The sequence below is a fragment of the Bos indicus x Bos taurus genome, chromosome 24 (assembly GCF_003369695.1).
Source record: "Bos indicus x Bos taurus breed Angus x Brahman F1 hybrid chromosome 24, Bos_hybrid_MaternalHap_v2.0, whole genome shotgun sequence".
NCBI classification, from domain to species: domain Eukaryota; kingdom Metazoa; phylum Chordata; class Mammalia; order Artiodactyla; family Bovidae; genus Bos; species Bos indicus x Bos taurus.
This window is the reverse complement of record NC_040099.1, coordinates 2,420,349-2,438,875: the sequence shown is the minus strand read 5'-3', so window position 1 is coordinate 2,438,875 and position 18,527 is coordinate 2,420,349. Positions and strand designations below refer to the sequence as shown.

The window sequence follows — 18,527 nt, the reverse complement described above, 5'->3', positions numbered from 1 at the left end:
TCTCGGGTTTATTATGGATCAGAGCTGCCTGGGGGTTAGAGGCGCAGCTTTTTTTTCATTTCGTTTTAATGTACGTTCTGACAGCTCAAAACTCATTAACAGCAACCTGGGTGGAGCCTTGACCATTGTTCCCCACGACGTCACTCCCCGCTGCAGAGAGCAGTGAACAGTGGAGCATTAGAGGAATATATCCTACAAGTGAATCTTTTTTAAAAATTATTTATTTTCGGTTGCACTGGGCCTTTGTCGCTGAGTGTGGGCTTGCTCTAGTTTCGGCGAGGGGGGCCTGCTCTTCACTGCGGAGCTCAGGCTTCTCGGTGCACCAGCCTCTCTGGCTACAGAGCATGTGCTCAGGGCTCAAGAGCTTGGCTCAGCAGCTGTGGCGCCGGGCATGGTTGCCCCGCTGCATGTGGGATCTTCCCGGACGAGGGAAGATGTGTCTCCCGCACTGGCAGGCAGATTCTCAGTCACTGAGCCACCAGGGAAGCCCACAAGTGAATTTTTTTTAAAAAATTCTGTTATTGGAAAATTGTATTGACTTATGTAAATGAATAAATAACAAGTATCTACAGAGCACAACAGACGTGACGAATATGAGGCTGCCAATAAGCTTGTCGTTTGAACCTGAACTTTTCAACTGGCTCTGCCTGCTTTTTAGTTTCCAAGTGTCATCTTTAAGGCCTAAAAGGATCAGTATCCTTTCAGAGTGTGTGTGTGTGTGTGTGCTCAGTCGTGTCCGACTCTTTACGGTCCTATGGACTGTGGCCCACCAGGCTCCTCTGTCCATGGGATTTTCCAGGCAAGAACACTGGAGTGGGTTGCCATTTCTTTTAAGAAGGATGTTTTATCACCACAAGGTGGAGGCCTTATGGTTTTATTTCTCCATCACGATTACGATTATTCAGAAGCCTTTTATAGAAAATAAATGAAAACTGAAAACATCTTGGCAGAGAGCACTTACAATACTGTGTTTATCCGACCAACTGTGGCCACGCCGACACTGTGCTAGAGGGTCTTAATCACTCACACTCCCCACAAAGCATGGGTTTTGATGCCGAGAGGGGGTAAAAAGGGGGTAACGTCCAAAGACAGTTCAGGACCCACCTAAAGGCTCAGGAGGGTGACTGAAGCGGGGTGTGCGGGGCAGGCAGCCCGAGTCCAGTCCCCTCCGCCACCAGCAGCGGGCAGCCCTGGACAGGTCACCTGCTCTGCTGTCCTGGGGAAGCGAGGGGGCGGGGTGGGGGGCGGGGGTTGCACTGACTTCCGCTGGGGTGGCACCACACGTCTGGCCGGTAACCCCGGGGGCTTTGAAAACTGAGCCTTTCCAGACACGGTTTGAGCGAAGCTGCTGCACCATGTCGGTCACGCAGACCTGAAGCTGGGGGCCGGGTCCAAACGAGACAAGACAAGCTCTGTCACCTGAGTGTCTCCTGGCCGCCAGTCACCTTTCCAAAGGGCTAACTGTGAACCGCACTCTAATGGGAGTGGCGACTTAAGGCTGGACTAGAAACCGCTGAACCCAGGGCAGTCCACACTGCATCTGGTGCAGTGCCTGGCCTTTCAGTTACTGGTTTCCAGCCTGGTTACCAGCCCGGTTACCTGGTTACCAGCCTGGTTAGCTGTGCAGACAGGCTACACACACGGGGTCTCAACAGGCAGCCAGGCCTACGCAGTGCAGAGACCTCAGCCTGGTGGTCTCTCTCTCACGGAGCCCACGGCACCCATTTGGGTCCGGGTTCACCTGCTGTGAGGGGTGAATGACACCCCCCCGTCTCCTTCCTCTCTGTGTTTTCACACCTGTCTCCCAGGTTCTGCATCACACACCCCGGAACGTCTGTAATTAGTCATGAAACCCACATGAGCTGCCTGCAGAAAACTCCATAATGGGCAGGCTAAGCTGAGAAACGGATGGTGAAGCAGCGGGGTTTGGGACCGTCACCCGTCAGAGCTCCGACAGATCACAGACCTCACAGTCACCGAGGGCGGCTCCAGGCAGAAAAAGCCAGGAACACACGTGGCATTGAGTCCAGGGTACATTTGTCAAAGTCTTCTTTAACACATGTTGTGTGTGCGTGTGTATGTATGCTAGTGAAGTGAAAGGCGCTCAGTCGTGTCCGACTCTTTGCAACCCCATGAACTATACAGTCCATGGAATTCTCCAGGCCAGAATACTGGAGTGGGCAGCCTTTCCCTTCTCCAAGGGCTCTTCCAACCCAGGGATCAAACCCAGGTCTCCAGCATTGCAGGCGGATTCTTTACCAGCTGAGCCACCAGGGAAGCCCGTATGTATGCTAACCCGTGTCCAGCTCTTTGCAACCCCATAGACTGTAGCCCTCCATGCTCCCCTGTCTATGGGATTCTCCAGGCGAGAATACTGGAGTGGGCTACCACTCCCTTCTCCAGGGGATCTTCCTGACCCAAGGATCGAACCTGCATCTCCTGCGTCTCCTGCATTGGCAGCGGATGCTCTACCACTGAGTCACCTGGGAAGCCCAGATGTTGTGAAAGCAATGAAGTTAAGTCTCAGAGATTCCAGGCTCTGAAGTGATTCTGCCACATAAGCCCACAAAAATGGCACCTGGGGCCTTTCCTGTCTTCATGAACGAATGAGGTTTTACTAAAAACGAGTATAAATATTTGTACGGGTTTTCATCTACCTTCACATTAAAATCTGCTTGAAGTTCCCATCACACACTTTATTTTGGTGTTGCTAATCCTATGTAAAAATTTCCATATAAATACACGTATTTTACTGCTAGGACTGTTACTTAATGTGGCTTTAACATGACACTTCACTGCCCTTTCAGAAAGGCCGTCTTCCAAGTCAGTACTGCTATGTCCTTTTTCTTTTCACATAACAATTTCCAAACACCGTCTGAAATCAACAAGGCTAGCTTCTAATACCTGGTTCAAATCCTTCTCTCTTCAAAAATGAGTCTTGACATACAGAGATAATGACAGAATAAAGTAATCATCATCTGCCTCTTAAAACAGACAGCATCTTCCCTACAGCCGTATAAATGATCCTTCAAAACCAGTGATGCTTTGGGCTCGAGTCTGAAATATAATTTATCCTCTGCTTCCAGGAAGACGGTGCCAGATGGGACCCCACCTTGTAAACCCCTGGTCTTAGCTCGTCAGCCCAGGGTTATTTTGTTTTCAGATATCCATAAGGATCCGAATAAAAACACCGGAAGCACACCCTGACCCCCACCACACTCAGAGAAACCTAGCCGCTAAAATACGAGAATCATTTGTGTCTAAGTTCCTGCTTGATGTGGTCTTTTAAGGCAACACAGTGAGCTGAATAAACCATGCCCCGCATCCTGGCTGGTAAAGAATAGACTTGGACAGTGGTTGTTGCTGCTGTTGTTCAGTCGTTAAATTGTGTCCAACTCCCTGCGACCCTGTAGACTGCAGCATGCCAGGCTTCCTGCCCTTCACTGTCTCCGGGAGTTTGCTCAAGCTCATGTCTATCGAGTTGGTGATGCCATTGAACCATCTCATCCTCTCTCGTCCCCTTCTCCTCCTGCCCTCAATCTTTCCCAGCATCAGGGCCTTTTCCAGTGAGTCAGCTCTTTGCATCAGGTGGCCAAAGGACTGCAGGTGACTTGTGCAGAATTCAGACTCTCCTGGGTGTCAGCTGGATGGTGATGATCAGGGTTAGTGGAACCAGCCAATCGGAGATGCAGCAGACACTACCCTGACCTCCATGCGGACGACGGGAGATGAGAAAAACTTCTTCTAATTTTCCCAGAAAGTAAGTGTGGGGTGGAGTGCTGAGCCCTTTATAAACTAAGTGTGATCAGAACCAGGGGACGGAGCTGCTGCTGTGAACAGCTGTCCAGGGCAGGTGGGCATCCTGGAAAGAGCCCTGAAGAAGCCGCAGATCCTCACCCCAGCCCTCACCCTAACTCACCCCCAGCCAGGCTGCAGGCAGGGGGGTGCAGGGCTGCTAGGAGGGTCAGAAGCGGCCGTTGAGTCCCTGCCCTCTGCTGGCACAGCCCCCCGTCAGGAATCTTGCGAGGTGCTCAGCAAACGTAGTGCCTTGGGGAACCTATCTGAGGACCCCAAGCTCCCTGACGACACACTACAATTCAGCCTTCAGGGCCACAGCCACGTCTCTTTCATGCAGGGCCTCTGGAAAGGCATGGTGTGGCCTCTGAGTGTCCTGGAGAATCAGGGAATTTAAACTGTGCAGCTGCCTCATCTGGGCGCCTGCAATGGCCTCTGGAAAGGCATGGTGTGGCCTCTGAGTGTCCTGGAGAATCAGGGAATTTAAACTGTGCAGCTGCCTCATCTGGGCGCCTGCAATGGCCTCTGGAAAGGCACGGTGTGGCCTCTGAGTGCCCTGGAGAATCAGGGAATTTAAACTGTGCAGCTGCCTCATCTGGGCGCCTGCAATGGCCTCTGGAAAGGCACGGTGTGGCCTCTGAGTGTCCTGGAGAATCAGGGAATTTAAACTGTGCAGCTGCCTCATCTGGGCGCCTGCAATGCAGCTCTGGAGCTTTTGTCTCAGAGCAAGCTTAGCAAAAATGTTAGGTTCCCACTCTCCAAGAAACCGGACGGAGAGGATGAATATCCATAAATATTCCTTGTCAGATACGCCAGCGCTCAGAGGCACGGAAGAGAAAGTCACCCCCTAAATGGAGAGAGTATCAAAAATAAACGATACGCACAAGAACACACTGCCAGTATAGGATGTGATTTTCCATGAATCATTCTTTGAACAGAAAGTCATTTACCAGGAAATAGAATTTCTCGATCGGGCCGAAGTAGATGAGCGGGGGCTCGTGCAGGTGTGTTCAGGCGAACCTGTGTCACCGAGATGCACCTGGGGCCCTCTTCACCCGTTTCTGCCTCTCACTGAGCAGTGGGCCTCATGACCACTAGAAACACACGTTCCTGGGCCGAGACCCCAAGACTCGAGGTGGTGTCCAGGCACCAGGGCCTAGGACTCTGCATTTAATGAGCACTCTGGCCGACATGCAGGCAGGTGGCTGCCAGGTCGGGGGTGGTCGTTGGGCATCATCCTTGTCCACAGCCCCTGAGGAGACTCGGGGTCCCACTCCAGCCGCTGCAGGTGCTCTGCTGGGGCGCTTATATCCTGTTCCCGGCCAATCTCGGCCCCCGCCCGCCATCTCCGCGGGCTCTGGCAGGTTTCTGATCAGACTCCGGGGGGAGGTCCTCCGTCTCTGGGGAGGCTGGCGGCTGCTGGGGGGAGGCTGTGGTTCTGGCTTCTTTGCTGGAGGAGCTGTCTCTGCCCCTGGCTCTTTGCTCCTGCCGGGCGGGGCTGCAAACTGCAGCAGAGAGTGCCGGATGTGTCTGGGGGAGACCCTCTGCCACTGACACACCCCAAAGGCAGGGCCCACACTGTGGGCGCAGTTGTTAGTGGCGAGGGGGGCCAGCGGGAGCCCGTTCTTGACTGAAAACCTCGAGGATGGGACCACCAGGCTCCTCACACTCTGACAACTCAAACCCTTGACAGCTTCCACCTCCCAACCCCCTCGTCCCATGAAACAAGGGGAAATTGACTGCAGGAGTCATGCTCTGAAATAAACATTTCAGAAAATCCCATGACAGCGGGGCATGTCACCTAGAGGCTCTGCCTGCCTTTTTGACCGCCACACACAAGAAGTCTCATTCCAGCTGGGGGGCTGCTGGCCGAGGGGCTCCCAGCAGCTGGGACCTCGGCGCTCAGCCATCATCTGCAGGGCCTGGGGCGGGACCTGGCATCCCAGAGTGTCCCTCAGAGCTGCCTGCAGGGTGGTCCGCAATGAATGTCGGCCACTGATCAAAGCAAAACCTGATGCAATAAGCCACCAAGTCAACTCAGCTTTCAGAAGAAGCATCACCACCACTCACTGTTTTCTAGATTTTTAACACCTTGGAGGTATAAACCAAATCGAAGCCTAGTTACCACGTAGTTAGCATCAGCACAACGCTAAAATCCAGCGTGTTCACTAGAACACGCTGAACGGCTCCTGTGTCCTGGGTCTTGAAATTCACAGCACCCCGGAGAAGCGTCACTCCCCAAGAACAACGGCTGGGGCTCTGAGCAGAAGCTCGTTTCCTGTGAAAGGCTGTGGCTTCGGGCCTCAGAGACGCCGCCTCGCACCCTGGAGGGTGGCACCCCCTTGTCGCCAGCTCTCAGCCACTGATCCCTTTTCAAAACCGGCAGCAGTTCTGATGTGGGCGTCATGTCCCCGCTGAGAGAGACGCTGCTCTTGCATGTTTTCATACCGACTCTTTCCTTCAAAAGTGGGGCCCTTTTAAAACAGCAGCCCCTGGTTTCTGGTTAGTCCCAGCTCTCGTGAGCAGCATGGAGCTGGGGCCTGGGGCTGGCAGGGGCCAGGAGGTGGCCCACCGTCCCTCCCACCCTGGGGACAGTGACTGGGGTCTACGTGGTCAGACGCGGGTGTAGGGACGCCTGGGTTTGGGAACGTGCTCCCGAGCCCTCAGGAGCACAGCGCAGTGTCGCTGGCTGTCACACGGTCACCAGACAAAGCAGAGGACGCCCTGGGCGTCACAGGACCTCCCGGGTCTGCTGACCCCCGAGAATTCGCGTCTCCTCGCCTGTGATGAGAGGAGGACCCCACTCATTCAGAGCATCGCTGAGGGACAGCGATAAGCCATAGACTACACCCAGCTCCCCATCGGGGGCCTTAGGGGGCAGGAGGGCCCCCACCTGCTGGGGGATGGTCTGACCCCAGGATGCTGACGGAGCCTGTCTGGACACCATCACTTCATTTTCCTGTGTCCTTTCAGAAAATAAGTCTGTCTAGGAACAGACTCACAGACACAGAAAACAAACTCACGGTTCCCAAGGGGGAAGGGAGTGGGGAAATAAACTAGGAGCCTGGGATTAGCAGATACAAACTGCTGTATATAAAACAGATAAAAGAGGTCCTACTGTGTAGCACCAGGAACGACATTCAATATTCTGTGATAGACTATAATGGAAAAGAACATGGAACAGAATATAGGTAAATTGCTTTGCAGTACGCCTGAAATGAACAGAACACTGTAAACCAACTATACTTCAATTAAAACAAAAAAACAAGACTGAAAACTATAAAAAGAGAAAGAAAAATAGTAAGTCTGTCTGGGTGGCGGGGAAGATTAGTTAGGCTTCTTAGTGGTTTTTGGGCTTCCCTGGTGGCTCAGACGGTAAAGAATCTGTCCGCCATGCAGGAGACCCAGGTTCAACCTCGGGGTCGGGAAGATCCCCTGGAGAAGGGCGTGGCAACCCACTGCAGTATTCTTGCCTGGAGAATCTCAGGGACAGAGAAGACTGCAGAATTACAGTTCATGGGGTCACAAAGAGTCGGACACGACTGAGCAATTAACACTCAGTGGTTTTTAGATACGTCATAAAAGTATATATATACACACACACACACACACATATGAAACAGCAGGGGCTTCCCTGATGGCTCAGATAGTAAAGAATCCACCCATCAATGCAGAAGACGTGGGTTCGATCCCTGGGTTGGGAGGATCCCCTGGAGAAGGAAGTGGCAACCCACTCCAGTATCCTTGCCTGGGAAATGCCATGAACAGAGGAGTCTGGCGGGCTACAGTCCATAGGGTAACAAAGAGTTTGATACGACTAGGCACACACACACACACACACACTAAATATTCCAGCAGGAGTTTTGTAGACACGATAAAGCTTACTCTAAAATGTGCAGAATGGTACAGGAGCCAGCCCAGCTAACAGGATTCTGATAAATAAGAAGGAAGTGAGAGGGCTCAGGCTACCTGATGGTCAGGGTCACCCTTCAGCCCTGGTAAGCAGTACGGTGTGATCTGGGTGGCTGGACAGACATCTCGATCACGGGAACAGAGCAGGGAGCCCAGAGATAGACCCACACAAAAATGTGGACACAATTTATGACGAAGATGGAAAACCAAGTCTGTGGAGGAAGGATCATCTTTTCAACAAATAGTATTGGGGAAGGTGGCATTCCTATGTAGGAACAAAAACCAACCAAAACCAAAACCCTCCACCTAAACCTCACTCATCAGACAAAACTAACTGGAAATGGACAACTGACTTCAGTGCAAACTGTAAGTATAAAACTTGCAGGACAAAAAGAAGCCAGGAGAAAATCTAGGCAAAAGGTTCACCCAAATCACAATCCATAAAAGAAAAAAAATTAGACTTCCCTGGTGGTCCAGTGGTTAAGAATCTGCCTGCCAAAGCAGGGGACACGTGTTTGATCCCTGGTCCAAGAAGATTCCACATGCAGAGCGACTAAGCCTGAGTTGTGTAACTTAGGCTTACACTAAGCTGTGTGACACAGCTACTGAGCCTGTGCTCTAGAGCCCACGCTCCACAACAAGAGAAACCCTCAAAGTGAGAAGCCTGCACCCTGCATTTAAGAGAGTAGGCCCCGCTCACTATAGCTAGAGGAAGATCTTGCAGCAACAAAGAACCATCACAGCCAAAACTAAATAAATAAGCAATGCAGATTTCAATTCAGTGGGTCTCAGTAGTCTGAGATTCTGCACAAGACACAAAGAAAAAAAATCAACAAATGGATCTCATCAAAATGAAAAAGTTTCTCCTTGCAAAAGCACCCGCGGTTAGGCTGAAGACAAGCTACGCTGACCGAGGAACTGCAAACCACCAGCCCCGTCTCCAGAGCGTATCTACAAGGAACTAGCGAGACCAAACAAGCCAATCAGAAGGCGGGCAAAGGCAAGACCAGGCTGCTCCCTGGGAGGATGTGCAGATGGCAGACACGCTCGTGGAAAGACGGGCATCTCTGTCTGTGATGGAGACGCAGACTGCAGTCACGGTGAAGTATCAGCACACACCTGTCAGAGCAGCTCAGACACCACGCAATGGCAGTGCCACATGCTGTCACAGAGACCCAGGACCACGCACACCTGGCCGGTGGGATGTAAACACTGCAGACTTTCTGGGAAAAGAGAGCGCAGGGTCTTGTGAACTGGAACATGCGTTCGCTGTATGACTCAGCAATGGCATTTATCCCAGAGAAGCAAAAACCAAAAACCGTGTTCTCACAAAAACCTGTACGTCATAGCAGGTGCCCTCAAATAGTCACAAGCTGGAAACCCTCGAAGGGTGGACGGTTAAAACCAAAAAACTAGAGGAGCAGGGGGTGGGGGGCATCCATTCCACAGAATGCTACTCAGTGATAAAAAAAGAACGAGCTGTCCAGACACTGAACGACTTGGAGACATCTCAAGAGAACTGCGCTTAGTGAAAAAAGCCAGTGAAAAAGAAGGGGGTATATTGTATGATTCTGCCTAAACAGCATTGTCAAAATGACGAATTACAGAAAATGGGGAACAAAGCAGAGGTTGCAGAGGACACGGGCTGCAGGAGGGGGAAGTTGGCTGTGGCCACAGCGGGCAGCCTGCAGACCTCGTGATGGAGAGGTCCCACCTGCGTGGGTGGCCACGCGATGATCCACGTGTGATAGAATTACACAGAACCACACACAGACGCATGGGAACATGTCACCTGGTGAAATCCGACATCTCAACCCCTCTGATCAGTCGTACCGATGTTAATTTCCTGGTTACAATATCTTCTACAGTTTTGCAAGATGTTATAAGCATGTGTGGAGCTCTATTATTTCTCACAGTTGCATGTGAATCTACAACGATCTCAAAATACAAAGTTTTTAAAAGTGCTTCCAGGGGACTTTGCTGGCAGTCCAGTGGCTGAGACTCTGCACTTCCAACGCAGGAGGCTCAGGTTCGATTCCTGATCAGGGAACTAGACCCCACATGCCACGGCTAAAAGTCCCACCGGCCACAACTAAGACAGCACAGCCAAATAAATCAAAGTAAATAAATATATATTTTTAAAAATTGCTTCTGGGAGTAACCTTTGTGTGTGCCCTGTGGCTGAGCCCAGGTTCTCCCTAGAGGATGCACTTAGAACTAAAAGCACCAGGTCACAGGAACGTCTGTCTTCAGCTTTTCTGGGCTCTTGTCTAAAGTGTCTGCTTTTGTTTATACTCCTCCTCACCACCACGGGAGTTCTCAGTTCTCCTTGTCTTCCTCAATACTTGGCATAGATGGTAAGATCTTTACAGATGGGTATGAAAAGTTATCCCATTGATGTGATTTCTGCTTCTGAGAACTGTTGGGTTAAACATCCCTTCCCATTTTCCTAGCCTCCCTGGGCTTTCTCTTCTGGGCCAGCCTGCTCAGTTACTTCTCCTCTTGGGTGGTTTGTTTTATGTTGCTGAGTCTTAGAATGTTTGGTACATTCCAGATACTTCACCCGAGTCTGTCTATCCTCACTCTCCAGGCATCCATCTTTTTTATTATTATTATAATAGAGCCTCACACTTACTCAGTGATGCTCACAGAGTTCCGATCCATATTTATGAATTTTTAACAGTTATTGACTCTCAGACACTGCTAAAAGCTTCATAGTATGCATTGCTGGTTATCTCTTCCCGGCTGTAAAGTGAGGGTGGCTCTTTCTCTGGAGGCAGCCTCAGCTCGCGCCCGAGAGCTCCAGCCTGCAGTCTGCAGGCCTCTCTGGCCCCGGTTCTTCACATTAAGTCACACGTGTGTGTCTCTGCTGGTTCCGTTTCTCTGGCTGAAGCCTGAGGCCACACTTTTAGGAGGACATTTGAACTGCGCTCACTGCGCATCTCTGTGGCGTGAGACCAGCAGGGTCTCCCCGTGTATAATTGCTCAGTTGTGTCCAACTCTTCACGACCCCATGGACTGCAGCACGCCAGGCCTCCCTGTCCTTCACCATCTCCTGGAGCTTACTCAAACTCCTGTCCATTAAGTCAATGATTCCATCCAGCCATCTCATCCTCTGTTGTCCCCTTCTCCTCCTACCCTCAGTCTTTCCCAGCATCAGGGTCTTTTCCAGTGAGTCGTCTCTTCTCATCAGATGACCAAAATACTGGAGCTTCAGCATCATTATAATTACTATTGGTTAAATTACTGTACACTTACTGTTGATTAAACCCACCTCCTGGGGCCCCCAAGCTCAGGCTGACTTAAGCTTCCTTCGGTGGCTCTAAAGGACCAGTGGAAGCGATTCACTGCTTAGTGACGACTTACTAAAAACTGTGCTGAGGCTTTAGAGAACTGTCTTTCCCTCTTTATTGACAACTTTACTGAGGAAGTTAGGGAGAAGATGACTAACAGGGATGTGACAGCAGCCTTCCAGTCCCACCACCCTGAAGAGGAAGCACGTTTTGCTGGGTGTAGCCACCCTTTAGAGGTGGAACTTTAAAGACAGAGAAGTAAAGTGAAGTGAAGTCACTCAGTCGTGTCTGACTCTTTGCGACCCTGTGGACTGTAGCCCACCAGGCTCCTCCATCCATGGGATTCTCCAGGCAAGAATACTGGAGTGGGTTGCCATTTCCTTCTCCAGGGGAATCTTCCCGACCCAGGGATCGAACCCAGGTCTCCTGCATTGCAGGCAGATGCTTTAACCTCTGAGCTACCAGGGAAGCCAGAAAAGAGGAAGGCAGCTCGGTGGGTGTTGCAAGTTGCCCTCTTCACCCTGCAGGGCAGCAACAGGGGCTGGTGGCAGATTTCTGGAACTGAGCCCTGGGCACCCCCGGGTGTCTCTGTGCCTTGGTTTCCTACTCAGTGAAAATGAGGGTTCTAATAGGGTAGTTACATCAAATGAGGGCATCCCAGGGTATCACACCTGTTAATGCAATGATATGCGGCTCTCAGAAGACAGCCTGGCCACTGGGAAGTGGTCAGAAACGCTACCTGGATACCTGGGGAGAAAAGGCCCAGGGACAGCTGTGATCCAGTGTAAGATTTTTAAAGACTCGAGAGAGAAACTGAAAGTCAAACAACATAACCTCCCATTAATGTTCAAAACTTCAGGAGGAAAAAGAAGAATTGCCAGAAAGCTTGGTCTCTGCCCTTTTCCACATTCACAGATGCCTTTGCTCAGGGCAAGTGGCCAGAGCCATTCCCGACCCAAACCAGGCTGGAGCGGTTCAACACCAAATCACAGCACAAGTGACTCAAAGTGTTCTTGTCTTTGGGCAGAAATGGGATACTTTGGAAAGTTTTTAAAGTGAATTTGAACCAAAGAGCTTTTGTTTAACCCTGAGTTAGTAAAGGTAGTCATTTCGGAACAGTTAAACCATTGGGAGCTACTATCAGCCACCATTTTACATAATATTTAACTGGATTCCCTCCTTTCAGGTTTTGGTTTATCCCATTTGGAAAAAAAAAAAAATAGGAGGACTGACGGCTCCTCCCCTGAACTGGGAGAAACAGCTGTGAGGCTGCGTCCCAGTGCTGACCATCCCTTCCTGAAGGGCTGCTCAGGCCTGGCTCCGGCTGGGTCTGCACCCCACTCAGCTCCCCACGTCCATGAAGGCCCCCAGCACTCCGGTGTGACTCTGCCAGGGAGCCGGGGGCAGGACGGAGCCCGACACGGGGTGTCCCAGACCCCTGGGCCACACTCTGCAAACCGTTTCCCTGAGCTGGGGGTCTTGTCCAAAAGCCACAGGTCTTAAATAGGACACACCCTAAAGCGCCCTCTGAGAATCTCTCCAGGCCAGGTGTGGAGTCCCTGTCAGAACAGCCAGCGCCCCCAACCGGGTCTGCGACTGCCCACACTGCAGCCGCGCCGCAGAGGTTAAGTGAAGTCACGGTATGGGTTCCCTCACCTTGTCGCGACTGGAAAACAGAGAACCAGGAACCCAAAGGCGCTTGTTTCCTGCCAGAGTCCTACTGAGATCCCCAGAGAAACTCTAAGGCTTCTCCAAACCCACCTCTGCCTTCCGAAAGGAGAGGAGAAAGGAGACCCTGGGAGAAACGAGACAGTGCCCCCAGCAGTCCAGAGGAGCCAGAGCCACCGGGTGCCCGGGAATCGTGCAGAGCACGCGGTACCCTCGGGACGCCGGCCAGTCCCCGGGCCCAGAGGGGCTTCACACCCGGGCGCCAGGCGCGCAGGTGAGAGCAGGTGGACGCTGCGGCGCGGCGGAGCCAGGCCAGGCCTCCGGAAGGCGGAAGCCCGGAGCGTTGCCTGTCGCCGCCCTCGGCGCTCAAAGGGAAACTGGTTTTCGCCCGGGCTGGGGGAGGGGACAGGCAGGAGTCCGGGGTAAGCTCCAGACGTATCCTTACGGAGCACGTTAAGCGGCGGGGACCCCGGCCTGCCCTAAAGCTTGCCCAGGCAGCGGTCCCGCACCGCCCAGGGTGGCCTCCTTGACCTTTGCCACCTCCCACCCAAAACTCCACCCCGAGCGCCTCCTACGCTCTGCCCGCGACCCCGGCCCCCGACCCGGCCTTGCCCACACCTGGACACCCGTCGGGGACAGCCCCGCCGCTCCGGATCGGCGTCTACACCCGCGCCCACCCCTCGCAGAGTGGCCACCCGGGTGCCACCTGCCGCCACCTGCGCTGCCGCCCGATGGAGCCCCGCGCCCCGTCCCCGCGTCCCCGCTCCGAGGGCGCAGACAAAGGCACCCACCTGCCCTCGGCGAGGTCACCCACCGCGCGGCGATCGTCTCTCCAGGCTGAGGGCACCGCGGGGTCCGGGCCGCCTCCCACCGCCCGGGCCCCAAGCGCGCGGGGTCCCGGGGCTCCGGCGCCGCCTTCGGGGTCGGGGCCGCGGTCTCCGGGGCCGCAGACTCGTCCTTGCTGGCGCGGCGGCGCAGTCTGGCTGCTGCTCCGAGGGCCGGGCGCGCCCGCCGCTCCTCCCCCGCCTCCCGGGCTTCCTGCGAGCCAGGTAAACACTGCCGACGGGAGCCGGGCCTCCCACCTGCCGCCCGCGCGCCGACCACCTCCCCGCGGCTCCGCCTCGCGGGCTCCGGGCGCACGCGGGCCCCGCGTGGGGCTGCCCTGTGCGGCGCGGACTCCGGCCCGGGCTGAACTGCGGCTCTAGAGCCTCCGCTCGCGGCTGAGCCGCCGAACCACCCCGCCCGAGCGCGGGGAGGGACCTGCGATAGCATCTGCTCCACGCCCCATTCGGCTGGCGGCGAGGGGCCAAGCGCGGCCGCCCGGCTGACTCCGCTGCACCGGCTCGGGGTTCGGGGCCGCCGCAAGACTGGCCCCTTGAGAGCTCCCGGGGGTCCTCGTGCATCCAGCGTACAGACTGGTGCTCCGCTGGAGAGCGGCGCCACAGTGGGAGGGCGCGCCCTGGGGTCTGCGGCCTGAGCATCTGTTGGCTTGTGGTCAGTGTCACGCTCTTGGTCCGAAGGAAGATTGTCCTTTGGACATCAGTCACCTGCACACAGTCAGATGGCCCTTCCCCTCACCCTCAACCCGGATTCTCAACCTCCTGATGGTGGAAAAGTAGGAGGCGTGGGGGGAGACGCTGGCGGATATGCTGGAGTCCTCACGACTTAGATTCCGGGTCGGGGGTCTGATCTGATGCTTTGTGGGAGCCGGCGGGGACCCTCCCTGTTTACCCCAGGGAGCGGAAGTCTGACCCCTGGCGAGGCTCAGCCCGGGTCCCCTGGGCCGGCCGCGCGCCAGGAGAGCCACCTCCCAGTGTGGCTTCAGGGCCCCTTGTCCCAGCCAGCCCTCACAAGCCGGGAATCTGGGAACCACGTCCCAGTGCTGGTGATGCCAACAGAACTGTGTCCACCACCGCAGAAATGTTTGCTTCTTTCCTCGGAAAAGATTCGTCTGGGGGTTTCTGGAGTTGGAGAGGGGAGGTCAGGAAGACAGCTGAGCAGCAACGCTGGCCGATCAGAAGGCGAAGTTTGCCTGTTTCCCGGTTTTCCGTGGGGCCTTCCCTCCTTGCAGTAGAGAGTGGCTGGGTGCGGGTAGGGGAGCCGGAGGAATCCAAGGACGCTCAGGGCACTGACTGACCCCAGAAGCTCCCTGATTCCCAGGTCCCTGACTCCAGTCACTCTTAAACTGCACCCCCCCCCCCATATATACTGGGTTCCATGTGGGAGACAGTTTTAGGTGGCTCAGATAGTGAAAAATCCACCTGCAATGCAGGAGACCCCGGTTCAATCCCTGGGTCTGGAAGATCCCCTGGAGAAGGGAATGGCCACCCACTCCAGTATTCTTGCCTGGGAAATCCCACGGACAGAGGAACCTGGCTGGGCTACAGTCGATGGGGTTGCAAAGAGTTGGACATGACTGAGTGACTTTCACTTTAGCATCATAAACCACATCTCATCTTCTTCCCCCAGATGTCTTCCTGGGGTGACCAGGAAATAGGAGGACAGCCTTCTGACCTGCAGAGGTCAGTGAAGGCTGAATACCGGGGAGCCCAGGCCACAGGGAGACAGCAATGTTTGCCCTGCTTCCTGCTTGTAGAAACTTCACAGATGCCAACAGCCATCTCTGCAAATGGCAGACCTGCCAAGTTCCAGTTAAAACTGTCCTTATAGTGTTTATAAAATCCCACCATGCATGTATTTGGGGATGTAATGCCCCCTGATTCATGGGAACTTCAAGGACAGTGTACGTGAGGGAGCAAGGAACACCATAAAGTGATGAATGGGTGTTTGGAGGGCCCCACGTGCTGGTGGGAGGAACCAGCGTGAAGGAGGCAGAGGGGGGCGCTCCCCCTTGGGGCTGTGGGGCACACTTCACATGAAGATGGTCTTGCGTCTGTGAGCACAGTGACAGGGGTTTATGTTATTCGTTTCAATAAAATTGAAATGGGTCTTTTGACAGGTAAAAGATAAACTATCCAAACCTCACTGTCTCGGATATTTCTGAGCAAGTTATATGACCGCTCCCCTTATCTCCCACTGCTCTTCATATGATGAGAGGAAGGAGCCTTCCGCACTTCATGTTGGAGCAGGGAGCACAAAGTTTCCTGCATGGTACACACAGTACATTTTTATTCAGTCCAGTTAAATCTCCAAATTACCCAAACTGAAGGAAGTCAGGAAATTAAATACTGTCCGGCAGACCAGACTGCATGAGTTTAAAAAAAAAAAAATCCCTTCATCAACAGATACATCTTTGGAATTATATTTTTGCTTAGACCTAGAATCACTTTCATCTCTGGTTTGTAATGAATAGTTGCTGACGATACCCACAAAGTAGATAATCTACTTGTACACTGTTGAGGCTTGATGGTTCTGCCGTAAGTTCCAGTTAATAACTGAACAGACTCCACTGTAGCTGTGAGTGCCAGAAAATTAGGTGCATGAATTCCACAACGTGTAACATAAAAAGTTATGTAAACAAGGAAAACATTCGAGAGAGATCTCTTGACTACATGCACACACACAACACAAACACACACAAGCCACCTGTCACTTCACTTCTTTTTATCCAAGAAAAAAAAGGCAAGGAGATTTGTACAACTTTGGTTGTGTGGGAAAAAAACAACAAAAAAATTTTTTTCATGCCTTTTTCTACCATCAGTTTGTTGATTTTGTATTTATACAAAAAGTGTGTGTGTGTGTGTGTGTATATATATATATATATATATATACATATGTATCTAGCATTTTTCTTTAAGTATAGCTCCTTAATTTTATTAATAAAAATAAAAGCAAACTGCTTTCCATAAGACCCAGTCACTCTTGAACTACAGAAGGATATTCTGGATTCAGCGTATTTTTGAAGGAAATGTGTACACACACAATAAGTATCATCCTCCCACTCTAATTGCTTCTAGAGTTTCTGTTCTCCGGTGAGATCTCAACCTTGAATGGCGTGTTTTCAACACCATGGTGAGCTCTTGGGCGCATGCGCACTGACAGGGAGATGCTTCATCCGCTGTGTCGGTGTGGCAGGTGTATTTTCCACAGATGGCCCCCAGCCATTGCAAACCCACAAAACCCATGTTCTCCTTCCATTGTGACTTTGTTGCCAGTGCCATGGAGAAGAAGGGATGCGTGTCCCTGCCCTTGACCCTGGTGCGCCCCTGTGATGTCCTGCCCTAGGCATCAGGCTCTGCACCTCTGGGGTGAGGTCCCAGCAATGCTGAGCCCGTGTGCATCCCTCTCCCGGGCCAGCGTTCTCGGAGCCCAGCCCCTGCCCTGCGAGCGCGGCCCAGGGACACGCCAGCGCCTTCAGCAGGGAACCAGCTTGGGTCCCCTTGGCCTCTGGGTCCCCCTAGCCGAGCTCCCAGGCCTCATGAAGCAGGAAACAGCCATCCTCCCCGTGTGCTCCCCAAACTCCTGACCCCGAATTGGGGAGCACAGAGACACTGTGGCCTTGCTCCCCTGGGTCGGGAAGTCGGGTGCCTCGGTGGTGCCTGGAAGGCTGGTCAGAATGACAGAAGGCGGGGCTGGGGGTGATGAGGGGTGAGGGGTGGGGGCCACCGGGCAGCCTGCAGCTTACTTCGCCCCTAGGAGATGAGCACGGGCTCCTTCTCCAGGAAGGCCAGCGTCTCACTGAGCAACAGTTATGGATCGAGCATTTCACCCCTTCATTTGCTTTTACGTTTTCAGGACTATTTACGATGCACTTAAATCAACTGTGTCCTTAAAGCCAGACAAAGGAGGAGATCAGAGGGGCTGAGCGCCGGAGGAGGGCAGCCACCCCAGAGGAGGCGGGCGGTGGGGGTCTGGGGGGCTTTCTGAAGGGAGCAGCCTGGTGGCTGTAGGGCTTGGCCGGACAGAGGGGGTGAAGACGAAGCCAGGACGGGGCAGCGTGTGCCGAGCACGCACGTGTGCCACATGTGGCAGGGACAGAGCCGCCCAGAGCCCGAGGGGACAATGCAGACCGCCCCCGGAGCCGAGGCGGGTCCAGCGGGGCCCGCGCTGGGGGGCGGGGCGGCGCTGGGGGCGGGGCGGCGAGGCCGTAGTCCTGGTGCCCGCCTCGCCTGCTGCCGGGCGACACGCAGGGAACTCCTGCCTTAGCCCCGGTCCTCATGGCAGCTCTGAGATGAGACCTCGATCCCCGCGGCCCCCAGGGTCTGGGGCGGCCCGAGGCACCAGCTGGAGTGGAGGCAGCGGGGCACCTGACCTGCACCCCTGTTATGATGAATGACTGCCTGCCCGTCAAGTACTCGGAGGGGTGCCCGGCTGGTGGGCCCCTGATTAATACTTGCTGCCTTTGTCGAAAGGGCTGGAGTCAGAATTCGGAAGTTGCAGACCCCACCTGCTTCCCTCTTTGCTGACCGCAGAGGGCAGGCAGTCCATTGGACGGGTAAGGCAGGGAGGGGCACTGAGGAAGAGGGAGGGCTCCCGGGGACACTCAGACCTCTTGCAGGGTGGCTTGTGGATGCTGACCAAGATGAGGGACAGCAGATGATGTGCACATCTGATGGGGACAGCAGGGAGGTCAGGCTGCACGCAGGGGTCTGGGCGGCCCAGATAACAGCCACGTTCTCCAGCTCCTGGGCACAGCCTCCGCAGGCTGCCTCCTCCCCCCTCACCCTCCCTGCTTCAGCTGCTGGCTGTGGGGACTCAGTGAAGCTCTGGGATCCCTTGCACAGTGCCACCTCCCCCCCACCCCAATCCCCCTGCAAGGACTCGTCTCCTTGGTGCCCGTCGTCCACTGCTGTGTGCGTGACAGGATGGGTGGGGAGCCAGATAGAAAGACTGCAGGAGGGAGGTCTGCCTGGAGATAAGGCCTTGTCTCTGTGTCAGTTAATAACAGCCAGTGGGAGC

At 54.0% G+C, this 18,527-nt stretch overlaps 1 protein-coding gene across 1 annotated transcript in view; it reads right to left on the bottom strand.

Annotated features, from left to right (window-relative positions):
• Window positions 1-13,955, bottom strand: part of MBP (myelin basic protein) — a 104,673-nt gene extending 90,718 nt beyond the window's left edge. The window contains exon 1 of the mRNA XM_027526076.1: window positions 13,460-13,955. Coding sequence (XP_027381877.1) covers window positions 13,460-13,940 — 481 coding nt within the window. The 5' untranslated portion in view covers window positions 13,941-13,955. The remainder of the gene's footprint in view (window positions 1-13,459) is intronic.
• Window positions 13,956-18,527: the final 4,572 nt, after the last annotated feature.